Here is a 13,058-nt window from a genome sequence, read left to right as displayed (position 1 = left end):
TATATATATATTAAAAACCCACAAGCGAGCTTGTTGTGCTGTGTTTGCACTATGCCTGCAGATGTCATTTCAAAGTAACTAAAAAAATAAAAAACAAAACACAAAATGACTAAAAAAAAGACACAAAATGACCAAAATTGTTACACTAAAGACACAAATAAACAGTCCCACTAGAATAAAAACCAGAGTTGATGACAGGATCACACACAATCACACGGTCACATTTATGTTGATTTTTCTTTGTTTCTTTTTGGTTCAAAATGTTGATCCAGTAAGTCAGAATAAAAAAATCTATTATCATGTCATATAGGTGAGGTTGTGCTGAAAAAAAAACATGGCATTTAAACATTTTTTAAGTGGTGTATACAGGCAGGATGAAAAGGATTCAAAAATGGACAAAATAGGCCAAAACTCCATAGAGGGTATCCGCGCATGCGTGTTGTGTTTTCCTCAAAAACGAAACTTTGTGAGCTGCACATGCGCAGTGGGTGCAGCCAGCGCAGCAGAAAAAGTTGAGAGGTTTAAACAATTTCAGCAGATCTGCGTTGGACTTCAGCTGTAACACCGTCTGAGAGAAAGCTTGGAAAAAGGGACAACGCCTGATTTCTACCAGTATTTATTCAAGGTATGAGCAATGGTTGCATTCTTGGTAATATATTGTTTTTGTTATAATCATTGCACTGCTTGTGGACAGAGATAAATTATCCATCAAACCTTCGTAGGCTTATATGTTTTTTCTGGCTAAGATACGCTTGACTACCCGTACTTTATCAGTACTTCTATGGGGGTAAATATACTGAACAACAACAACGTTACATTTGAATTTGGTGTAATGATTAATATTTGTGCCTTGAGAGAAATACGGGCCTTTAAAAAAGCGGGAATAAAAAATAACACGGAATTTGGTCTCAATGCCTTTAACCCTTTGATGCACAACATGGTCTAAAGTGACCCGACTGAGTTTTTATGTTTTATAGGTTTTCCTCAAATAACTTGTTTGATCATCATACATCCTTATTTTTTTGTTTTAATTTCTTACTTTTTGAATAAAACCTTTTTTTATCACTACGCTTCTAATGCACAAGGTCATTTTTGACCCATGTTGTGCATTAGAAGATGTGTATATGTTGTCACTAATTTGAAACCTGACAAAAAGACATAATTATTAACTATCCTGTTTTGGTAAATTGGTGTTTTTCCAATGGACATTATTATTAGGTGGCTCTAATAAGTCTCAAATGTTAAAATATGCGATTTTCCAATGTAATCTGGTGGTTCTAACAACTCTTTTAAAGTTAAACCTTCAAAATAAGACAAACATAGTTACACATATACTCAAATTGTTAATTTAGTGCATCACTATGCTTCTAATGCACAAGGTCATTTTTGACCCATGTGTGTAAACTTGATGTAATAATACAAAAAATATTTTTCTTTATAAAGTATGAAAGGAACAATGGATATAATGATCAGTTGTAATAAAAAAAATAGATATTCAAACACACAGCCAGCATGAAATAACATGGGAAATGAATGCAGGTCATTTTTGACCCATGTTGTGCATTAGAAGGTGTTTATATGTTGTGCATCAAAGGGTTAAGTGAGGAAATATCGAGCAAGACACACATTTAATAAAAAGTGACTTTCTAAAATGCATGAATTTTTGCTTTTACTCATATATGAGATTGTTTTGCTTGATCTTTTGGGAATATTCCAATCACTGTAGTGGTTTTATTAGACAAATCCTTTAACAAACAATATTAATGCAATGAAATTACAGTTACAGTAATCCAATCCGACAATTACGGCATATTGGGAAAAACACACACATTTGTATTTTTTGTCTTATGAGGACTAGTCCCGAATGTAGGGCTGGGCGATATGGCAAAAAAAAAGAAGATGAGAATGTATTTTTTCATATCGTCCAATCTCTATTATTATCATGATTTTTTATATTTTGTTTTTAAAGTGTTAGTTTTGAAAAATCTGTTCTGAAAACTAAAGAAACTAGAGATTAGTACAGTATTTTGTTAACATACAAAGTGAATAACAAAGCAATTTAAATAAGATGAATATAGAAAAATGGAAAACCAATTTTTACTCAACAGTACAATAAACATAGAAAAATATAAAATAACACAGTGAACTATTTTATAGTCCTGAGTGTTTTTGCAGGTAGGCAAGGCCCAAAATAAACAAATGGTGAGCCTCTTGGAATGTTGCTATGGCGCAAAAGTTGACGCGAGTGATTGCTGCTTTGGTCTGGTGGCAGCACCGCTAGTAGTGGCTGAACTGCTAATGCTACGTGTGCGGGCAGCAGTGTCAGACTGCGCAGACTCTGCTCGCATTTTAATGCTTTCCCATAATCACTTGTGCGGTACTTCTTCAAATGATTAAACAGATTTGTTGTTGTTAGAATAGCCGTTCCGAAGCTATTGAATGCACCATACTTGTGTGTGAATTGGCGTGCTGTGAATGTTAGTTTTCTCTCGATACAGCGGCGGATAGATTGTAATTTCCTTTGGTCTTTCCCAACATTCACCTGTACCACACTGGTTTATTGCTCCAAGTCATGGCTGATATCTATTTCGCTGCCCTCAGCTTCACGTTTTGCTCCATGTTCGGTCTTTCTGTTTACTTCTCCAGCAACTTTCACACAGAAGTGGAGCAGGAAAAGGTGGACTCTGATCGGTTGTTGTAACACACATTTGCCGATGTGTTTGATCAAGTAAATATGCTCACAGCTGATGACCGTAATCAACCTAAAATTTATTGCGATCATATAATAGGCCCAGGCCTACCAAAAATAATTCATATTTTTTATTTTTGGTGTTAATAGCATGGACTTTCAAACACATTAAGAACCATTCCCTTACTCAGATAGCATCTTATTGTAAAATGGGACAGTCACATGTCTGTTATATAACGTGATCATTTTCACTTGGTAACCTGGAAACATGCTGGTTTCCCTTCAGAAATACTTGCCATACCTGTTTGACTTTAATCCATTAAGTAGTCACTGAAAACCCTTTCCCATAAAAAGTAAAGTATTTTGTGAAAATATTTTGAACATTTTATAAAATGCAAAATCATAAAACAAATTTTGGTGTTACATACATGTTGTGTTAGCCTACGAAGTAAGTTTTGGGACCAGTGCATTTAAAAAAAAAAGTTTGCTCTGTGAAGCTGCAATTTCTGACAAACTCAGGACTGACAACAAGAGAGTGGTCTTTGTGGTTTACTAACTCTTGCAAGAGAACAACCAGCACTGCAGAGTGTTGCAGACTGAAATGTCCAGAATCTATTTTCTTTGTGATATTTTTGGGCATTTTATAGCTTTATTGTTAGATAGATACACCCTAGCTTTATGTGAAAGGCCTCACTCTTGGCAATAAACTCATAAGGTAATTCATTAATCACCTGACTGCAGTTTCCTTCTGCGCTCTGAGAGCTTGACACACTGCAACTTAAGCAAATACCTGTAAATAGACAAAAGAAAAGAATGTTCGGATAAGATCTTCACCACTTTGACAACACATGCCACACTACAAAACAAATGCTACAAAGTGGGAAACAATGATTCTAGTGTAATAAACGGTTGACAAGATAAATCTAACTTTGACCTAGTTAGATGGTGCTTTTCCTTGGTTTAGTAGCCAGCTAGGCAGACGGACTGGCAAACCTCAGTTTTTTATGACACCAAGGTGACTATAAAAATGATCAAGAATGCTAACGACGCTGCACTGTGATCACTGGAGGCGATAGATCAGTGGAGATAATGTTACTGTATGCTGAACGGGAATAAAGAGATGTTCAGCTCATACAATTAATATACGTCACATTACATTGTGCAAGTGGTCCATGGTAACATGGTAACTGAAGGTAACTATTTGTCATTTTTTGCAGATGGAAGATAATGATGGTAAACACCAAAGCTGAAAATGTGACCAAAGGAAAAAGAAAGTCATGGGTGAGTGGAGAGTCCTTTTCAGTACAAGGGCTGCAGTTTGAGTTTGATAGTTGTGCAGTAAAATTAATCTTTGTTTTTTCTTCCTGTTTGTTTTTTAAGTGTTAATACATCAAATCATTTGGCACAACAAATTATATAATAATAATAATAATAATAAGAAGAAGAAGAAGAATGCATTCAATTAATATAGCTCTTTTCTAGACACTCAAAGATGCTTCAAAAGTCAGCGATTGTAGGCGGATTTGAAGAGGTGAGTTTTGAGGGATTTCTTGAAGATGGAAAGTGAGGGGGAGTTGCGGATGGTTTTTGGGAGTGGGTTCCCAAATGTGGGAGCAGCATTGGAGTGGTTTTTGGTGCGGGGGAGTCACGAATGGTTTTTGGGATTGGGTTCCCGAGGGTGGGAGCAGCAATGGAGTGGTTTTTGGTGCGGTGTTTGGGAGGAGGGGGGCTCAGACAGGTTGGAGGGAGCCAGGAAACTGAGGGCTTTGGAGGCAATGGTGAGGAAGTGGATTCACCCAGGGATAGAGAGCCAGTGGAGGTTATAGAGGAAAAGAATGATGTGGTCACAGGTGTAGTAGTGGTTAAGAAGACAAGCAGCAGAGTTTCTTGAGTGTTTTGGATAAACCATAGAGTAGGCTATTGAAGTAGTCAAGTCTGGATGTTATGAAGGCAAGGGTGAGGGTCTCAGCAGCTGAAAGGGGTGGACAGAGACGGGCAAAGTCCATGGTGGCGGATAATGTGACCAATGGGAATGGTGTATAGGATGAAGAGTAGGGGGGCGACAACTGTACCTTGGGGGACACCATGGAAGAGGGAGCAGTGGGGGATTTGCAATTGTTAATGTTAATGGATTTGTGTCTGTGGGAGGATTGAGTCAAACGATTGTGTGTGATCACTGATGGTAGTCTTTCAGCACATTGTTTTAGTTCTACAGAGCACTCATGTAATGCTACGTCAGTGGCTTAACTGCACATTACATTACATTATTACATTACATGTCATTTAGCAGACGCTTTTGTCCAAAGCGACTTACAATAAGTGCATTCAACCTGATGGTACTAGACATAGACCATAGGAATCGAGTAAGTACATAACTTTAAGAGCTAACTGTCATTGCTAAGGAGTGCTATGTGTTAAAGAAGAAAAGAAGAGAAAAGAATAAGAGTTTTTTTTATTTTTTTTATTTAATTTTTTTTTTATATATCTGTTAGGTGACCATGACTTAACCGAGGTATTGTTGGAAGAGATTGGTCTTCAGCCTGCGGCGGAAGATGTACAGGCTGTCTGAGGTCCTGATGTCGGTGGGGAGCTCGTTCCACCATTTGGGAGCCAAGACAGAGAAAAGTCTGGAAGTGGTTTTGAGGCGAGTTGACCCACACAGGGTGGGAGTCGCCAGCTGTTTGGCTGATGCAGAGCGTAGAGGACGGGCAGGGGTGTAGAGTTTGACAAGGTCCTGGATGTAAGTAGGACCTGAACCGTTAGCAGCAGAGTACGCCAGAGCTAGAGTCTTGAAGCATATCCGCGCAGCCACTGGTAGCCAGTGGAGGGAGCGGAGGAGAGGTGTTGTGTGTGAAAATTTGGGAAGATTGAAGACCAATCGAGCAGCTGCATTCTGGATGAGTTGTAGAGGTCAGATGGCTTTGTAGTCCAGGCGTGAGATGACCAGTGCCTGGACCAGGACCTGAGCTGCCTTCTGGGTGAGAAACGGGCGGATTCTCCTGATGTTATGCAGCAAGAATCTGCAAGATCTGGTAGTGGCGGTGATGTTTGTTGAGAGGGACAGTTGGTTGTCAAGAGTTACGCCAAGGTTTTTGGCGGTTTCTGTGGAGGCAACCACTGTGTTCTGGACAGTGATGTGGAAGTCAGTGGTGGGGGAGCCCTTCCCTGGGAGGTAAAGTAGCTCAGTCTTTCCCAGGTTGAGTTTGAGGTGGTGCGAGGACATCCACTGGGAGATGTCGGCCAGACATGCAGAGATACGTGCTGCTGCACGTGTTTCAGACTGGGGAAATGAGAAGATTAGCTGGGTGTCGTCGGCATAGCTATGATAGGAGAAGCCATGCGAGTGGACTGCATGTTTTAACCTTTGCATGCTATAGGATAGGAGTAGCTACTGTATGTAGAGTGCCATGAACAGTGGAGGAAACTCGGGTAATTTCAATATCAACGTGCCTCAGGTTCCCTCTGGATGCATTTTGGATTTTTACTCTATCAATGGCCAAATTATTGATAAAGATAGGGTGGTTTTCTGACTAAGAAGCAACTACCTTACAGTAACGTTACAAATTAATTTGCCTGAAGTGTGGAATGACACTAGTTTCGTGATTCTGTTAACATTCTGTCAAAACATTGCTTTTTTTGTTTTTTCTCTTTACAGCTGACAAACATGAACAGTCACCCAAGAATTGGACTGAATCTCAGGTTAGCACCTGGCTAAAGTCTATTGGAGTGAAGCAGCAGTACATAGAAAAGCTCTATGAGGAAGAAGTAGATGGACAAATCCTTCTTGCACTGACTGAGGACTTTTTGAAGACAAAGATTTCGATGAAATTAGGGCCTGCTCATTTGATTATTCAAAAGAGAGATGAGCTCATCAACTCCAAGCAAAAGTCTCAAGAGAAGAAAAACCTCAGTGGCAAGAAACCTGAGTCAGAACAGAAAAGCAATGATCAAAAGTTGGTTCAATGTCTTCCTACAACAAGTGAAGGTCCTCATGCACCAACTCCTGAGAGAGATCAGGATGTCTTAAAGGACAGAAAAAAAGCTCAGGAACAATGTGTATTGACTTCAAAGGAAGATTGCAGACCACGGCCATTTGAACAGGAAGGGGTTGACTTCATTTATGTAAAGCACAGAGTCCTACAACCTGAATCAGGTGCTTTTAATCTGACATCACCATGCCATGAATTTAAGTCTTTTTCTGTAGCTGCTGCACTGGATCGTACCAGACTCCAAGCTAAGTTTGCCAAAGAGGTTCTTCGATTTGCAACTGGTTGTATGAACATCAGAACAAATGGAACAATACACTTTGGTGTGATGGATAGCAAGGAGGATGCAGGATATGTGCATGGTGAGATAGTTGGTGTCCCTGTAAAAGAGAAAGACCTTTATGTCGATGCTTTGGACTACATTGAAAGGTGCATCTCCTCTGACAGTGAGCATGTACGTCTGTGTGTACGGCCACCAAGGTTCATTGAGGTTATGGATCGAGAAAGCACAGAAAAGAGGTATGTGGTAGAGGTTGACATTGTGCCTTCAGTAAGCATTGTTAAGAGCAAGGTGTATGCTGTTCGTCTGCCAAACTTCAAAGAGTCATCTAACAAAGTAGAATTTGAGAAAGAAGTAATTCTGCGGCGGGTGGGCTCAAAAACGGAACCAGTGAGTGACAAAGACCTAAGTGGTTTTTACCAGCGAGTCAAAGATCGGGATGCCCAAAGAGAAGAAGCAGAGAAAAGTCAGTTTCTCATTGCCCCAGACTGCTGCCAAGACCTTGGAAGGAAACTCAAAATGCTAATGGCTAGTGGGAAGAAATTCATTGAAAAGGACAAATGGTTCATACTCGTCACAAACAAATTTGAACCTGACCACCTTTGCAACATTGATTGGCTGCTCAACTTGAACACATTCTGTGTGTTTGACTTTGACCCAGACTCAAAGATATCGGGTCTCTGCAGTAAATACCTTGAGCATCATGCTGCAAACATGCATTCCCTGCAGAGCTATAAGATATCCGGGGACATGAGCATCAAAGACTTCACAAGCCATTTGCAACTGTTTGAGTTAGCTAGTTGGATCTTTTGTAATGGCCGTACTGACTTCAAAGGAAGTGAGCTTCCGTGTGATGAGATGACTTGGATCAAGACAAAAATGACTTTACTGCGGGACTCTGTGTCTTTGATCTGTAAACAAATCTTGCCAAAAGGGACTTTCCAGGTCATTTTTCTTCTTACATCACCAGTTGAGAAACCACTATTGCACACATTCAATGAGTTTTTCACAGACATGGAAGGTCATGAAGACATCATCTGCATCTGTGAAACTCAAAACAACTTCCAGAAGTGGCAGAGCTTTGCAGAGGGGTCATGTGGAACAGAAGCTGTGAACAATTCCAGTGTTGTTGGGATGAAAATGAGTCATATTAATTCAACTCTGCAGCAAATACAACCTGTAAAAGCATGTGCCAGCAAACACTTGCCAGCCTTTGTGAAAGGGACATGTCTTCTTGAAACAAAGGAAGAGGAACAGCTTTATTCTTTGGAAATTCTGACAGTTGACCATTGTGATAAAACAAGCAAAGACTTCATCGATGAGGAGAAAGAAAACATTGAAAAGCAGTTCTACCGGGGTGGGAGAGTAAGCTGGTTGAATTTTTGGCTTGCTGAACACAAGTATGTTGGAGACGTCATTGAAAGAGATGCTTATCAAGATGTTTCCAAGCTTCTCTCTGACGCTTTGAAATGGAACTCAGATCAAACTCCGGTGAACAGTATAAACATCTACCATCATCCAGGAAGTGGTGGAAGCACTGTGGCAAGACAGGTGGTGTGGAACAACAGGAAAGATCTAAGGTGTGCAGTTGTGAAGCCGTCATACTCAGCTGCTATTGTCGCACAACATGCAGTGGAACTAAGAGAATATGAAGAAAAAGACCCACAGAAATGCCTCCCTGTGCTACTCCTCATTGAAGACTCTGATAGAGAATATCTTGATGATCTCAAGTACGAACTAGAGGTTGCCGTTAACACCAAAAAAATCCAATATGGAACTCTGTGTTTCATTTTGTTGAGCTGCAGACGATCCCATGATCCAGAGAGAAGATGCAAGGAGTCTCCATTACAGAATGTGTCCGTCACTCACAAACTGTCCGATCAAGAGAGGAGAAAGTTTGCTGGAAAACGAGAGGCACTTGAAGAACGATATGAGGCTGAATTCATCCTGACATTTGTTCTGATGAGTGAAGGATTCGATGAGAAATATGTTCAACAGTTTGTGGAACATTTGCTCCAAGGTATTGACCGTCAGTCTGTTGTCACTCACCTCATTCAATATGTAGCACTGCTGAACACGTATGTTCAAAACTCCTTCATCTCTCAGTCACATTGTGAAGCCTTCCTTGCCTTAACCATTTACATGGAAAGATTTCGTCAGCATGAGTTTGAGAAAGCACTCACTGATCAGGCTAAACTAGTCTTCTTGCACCTCAGAGATGACAAGACGCACATTGAATCAGTCAGAATCATCCACCCACTCGTTGCAAAGGAAATTCTCCAACAACTTTTGGGAAAACAACAGACCCAAAGCAGCTTAGCACTGCAATTGCTCTGTGAGAATGTGCTTTTTGAGCACAGATTTGGAAGAGAAGAATACCTCTCATTTTTGAGAGATCTTTTCATAAGGCGATCCAGAAAAAGCAAAGGTGAGAAATATGATAGTTTTTTCTCTCCTCTGATTGAGCATGTGTGCGAAAAGGAGAAAAGTCCAGACAAAGCAATGGAGTTACTCAAGGAAGCATTTCACCATTTCCATGAAGATCCATTCTTTGCGCAACAACTTGCTCGTCTGCATTACACTTATGAGAAGTTTGAAGAGGCAAAGTACTGGGCAGAGACTGCTGCTAAACAGCAGCCCAACAACTCAATCATATTGAACACAAAAGGGCAGGTGTACAGGAAATGGTTCCAAGCCAAATGCAAAGCTATTGACAATGACAATGTACCAAAGACAGCCCCAAATATAGCAAATGCTATGGAAACTGCACTCAAAGCCCTTGAGTGCTTTCAAGCATGTGGGAAAGCAGCTGACGCAGATATGGAAAACCTTCACAGTTCAGGGTTTTTTTCTGAAGTCGAGGTTGGATGCAGCCTGCTCAAACTGATCTCTTCATCACAAGTGTTTTCAAACAGAGCCAATGGTCATTCAGAGTGTATGAAGTACCTGTTAACAGATTACATTCCTGAGGATGTAAAAGATGCATGGGAACCATTTCATGAAAGGGTGAAAAAACTTCATCAGACAATGCAAGATGCTTTGGAATGGATTTCAGAAGACCTTAGTTACTTCCAGACAGACATTGGTTTAGATGGAGAAGAGACGCCTGAAAGTCCTGAGGAGAAGATAAGCCATCCGCTGAAATGGCTGGCAAAAAAATCTGCAGAGTATGGGAAGTACTTCAGTGAAACATATTCCACTGCACTTCAAGGGCAGTCAATCCCAGCCAATCTGACTCCTTTTCAAAAACGCATGATCATCTATCATCTTGGCGGGGGTAACATGACATCCATCCTCTTCAAGCTATCTGACCAGAGTGGTGCAGTACGCCTTCTAGAGACCATCCTTTCCCTCTACCCCAGCAATCCCAAAAAGGCCAAATTTGGTCAAAGAGATATTGTCAATTACATAATGGCTCATCTTACTCTGAACTGCCTGTCACCACAGAATCAAAAGGTAGCTCCTCTGAAAGATCTTCAGGTACTCTGTCACCAGTTCCCATCTGACAAAAGGAAATGTTTACCAAGTGCCCTGTTCCTGCTCACCCTGCTGTTCTGGCCAGATGATCATGACACAAACCTTGAGAAAGAAACCAAATATGAAATTGTGCAATCAGCTGTTGAACACCTGGAAAAAGACTACTGGACGAAGATGAAGGACATTCCCCAGCGGAGGAGAAGGCTTTACACCCATTTTTTCCTAGGCAGTGGGTATGGATTGGATAAATTTGTCCACAAGAAAAAGTTTGAAAAAGTCACAAAAGTTTTCTCAGTCTCTGAGAAGCGCATGAAGTGGTTCAGGGGTGAGGCTTGGAAAAAGCCTGAGATTGCTACAATGCTGAAACAAGTGTCTGGATGGACTGTAGATGGAGTGGTGTACCTTGATGGCCCTCGCAAAAAGAAGTTCAATATCCTGCCTCTTCATGTACCTTCAGTGCCTCACAGTAATGAACACATCACGTTCTACCTTGGGTTCACATTCAGAGGCCCCGTTGCCTGCAACATAGTTGTGAAAAAATAGTTTTCTCCACACAATGATTCCGTCTCATACGGCTGTATGTGAACTTTCTGAAACGTGGGCCTAGTGTCCACCCCAATACCAGGAAACAAGAACAGATTAGAAAAAGAGAAAACGTCAATTCAAAACACACAAAGCTTCTTAAGGAAAACAAAAAATGTTGAAGCACTTGGTGTTTTATTGCATTGTTCTGTAAGATGTAAGATAGTTTGGTAAATATATTTTGCACTTTCTTTTTCTATACTCATATATGCATATGTAAGTGTCTAAAACATTGAGAACCAGTTTTTGTGTATATGGACATGGACTGTGTCAGGATTCACTCTTGTGCCCAGAGTAATCACAATGTAGCTGAATTTGCTACTCTATAGCTCAGTGTTTCTCAGATAGGAACATTGGGTTCATGTATAGACCTATAGGTAATGTCACTCATGAGGACCAAGATGGCCGATGCTGGCACGTTTTGGCTGCCTCTCCGTATCTGGTAACTAAAACAACTGACGCTATTCTTTGACCTTCGGCACTTCACTGATCTGGCAAAACCGGATTTTCTAACCCCTTCGTTGATGACTCCCTGTCATCATTATCATTGGTCAACCAGCTCACCTGGATTAGCGTCTCTGGATTATACATTTTACCTGCTCTGCTAGCTCCAGGACTACCGGGATAGCCTCACCGGCGCAGCAGCATTGGTCTGGCTTCTGGATCAACGCTGACATTTCTGCCAGTCTCATCGCCTCCACAAGCCTACCTGTTTGTCCCGCAGTGACTCTCCTGTCCCGGTGTGGTCAGCCCAGCCGGACCATCTGACTGGTTTCTCCCCACTGCCCTTCTCGACCACACCGGGTAGATCGCCACTCTCTGTGCGAGGCGCGCAGGCCAGCAGCGCTTCCAGGGTCCATCTCCTACACGTCAGACTGCTGGTGTGCTGCTGTGGCTATGCTGTGGATTATCCCCTGTGCAGCCCTGGGGTTATTGATGCTTCTCTATTCCTGGTCACCCGGCACCAGATCACACGCTACCGCTAGCTCTGTGCTAGCCCTCTCCGGCTGGATCATTCCGCCACGATACTCTGTGTCAGAGCTCCTCCACCTCAATAACCACATTCTCGCAGAAACTGGAATACTCCACAGACGCCATCCTCCACATAGAGGCTCAGGCCACATTTTCACTTACAACTACTCTTCCCCTAACTCCATCCCATCACTCTGGTCCTGCTGCACACGACTTCCGGATTGCGTCATCACAACAAACAGCACGTGAATATGTCAAATCTTCGTCCCCTCCTTCAAGCCATCATCATCCAATCACAAAGCAATGTCACCTGAAAATGGCTTTGCTGAACACCCGCTCACTCAACAATAAAGGCCCCACCCTGAATTAATTCATAACGGACAATAACCTGGACTTCCTCTGCCTCACTGTAACCTGGCAAAAACCCATGGACTATTTCCACTTCAACCAAACCACACCCACAGGATACACTTATATGGACAAACCTCATCTTGAGGGGCGGGGAGGTGGTGTTGCTTCAGTCTACAGGAAGGACATTAAAACAATCACCATCTCCATTCCTCCCGACCCTTCTTTTGAACACCTGGCTTTTAAACTCTCTGGTCTCTGGACACTGCCATCATCTACTTCCCACCCAAACCAAATCCCTCCTTTCTCCCTGAATTCTCAGACTTTCTAACCCACCTAAGTGCCATCTCACCTTTTATTCTCCTCATGGGCGATTTTAATTTCCACATTTGGTTTGCGCCACTGGTCTCACTGTAAATCACCTCTCCAGCTTCCACCTCAACATCTCACCTGGCAATCCCTATGGACATTGACACCCCCATCCCCATCCCAAAGGACAAGCATACCATATCATTCAGAAACCTTAAATCCATCTCCCCCTCCGCTCTCTCAGCCTCGGTCCACTTACTACTCCGAACTCATACATTCTGACTCCTCCAACCCAAAGGCTCTCTTCTCAACCATCAACAAACTTCTCAAACCCAGTGACAACACAACTCCTTCCTGTCATTTTTTGAAACAAAAATTGACACCATCTGCACGAACCTGACCACCTCCCCTACCC

At 41.8% G+C, this 13,058-nt stretch overlaps 1 protein-coding gene across 1 annotated transcript; it reads left to right on the top strand.

Annotated features, from left to right (window-relative positions):
* Nucleotides 1-541: 541 nt before the first annotated feature.
* LOC131982670 (sterile alpha motif domain-containing protein 9-like) lies at nucleotides 542-11,939 on the top strand. Its single transcript, XM_059347217.1, has 3 exons — nucleotides 542-625; nucleotides 3,907-3,970; nucleotides 6,345-11,939. Exons 2-3 carry the CDS (start codon nucleotides 3,967-3,969, stop codon nucleotides 10,973-10,975), a joined length of 4,635 nt encoding a protein of 1,544 aa, XP_059203200.1. The 5' UTR covers nucleotides 542-625; nucleotides 3,907-3,966; the 3' UTR covers nucleotides 10,976-11,939.
* The last annotated feature ends 1,119 nt before the right edge of the window (nucleotides 11,940-13,058 follow it).

This window comes from Centropristis striata, chromosome 13 (genome assembly GCF_030273125.1).
Source record: "Centropristis striata isolate RG_2023a ecotype Rhode Island chromosome 13, C.striata_1.0, whole genome shotgun sequence".
Taxonomy (NCBI): domain Eukaryota; kingdom Metazoa; phylum Chordata; class Actinopteri; order Perciformes; family Serranidae; genus Centropristis; species Centropristis striata.
The sequence above is the reverse complement of the archived record's forward strand: the minus strand, read 5'-3'. Positions and strand labels throughout refer to the sequence as shown.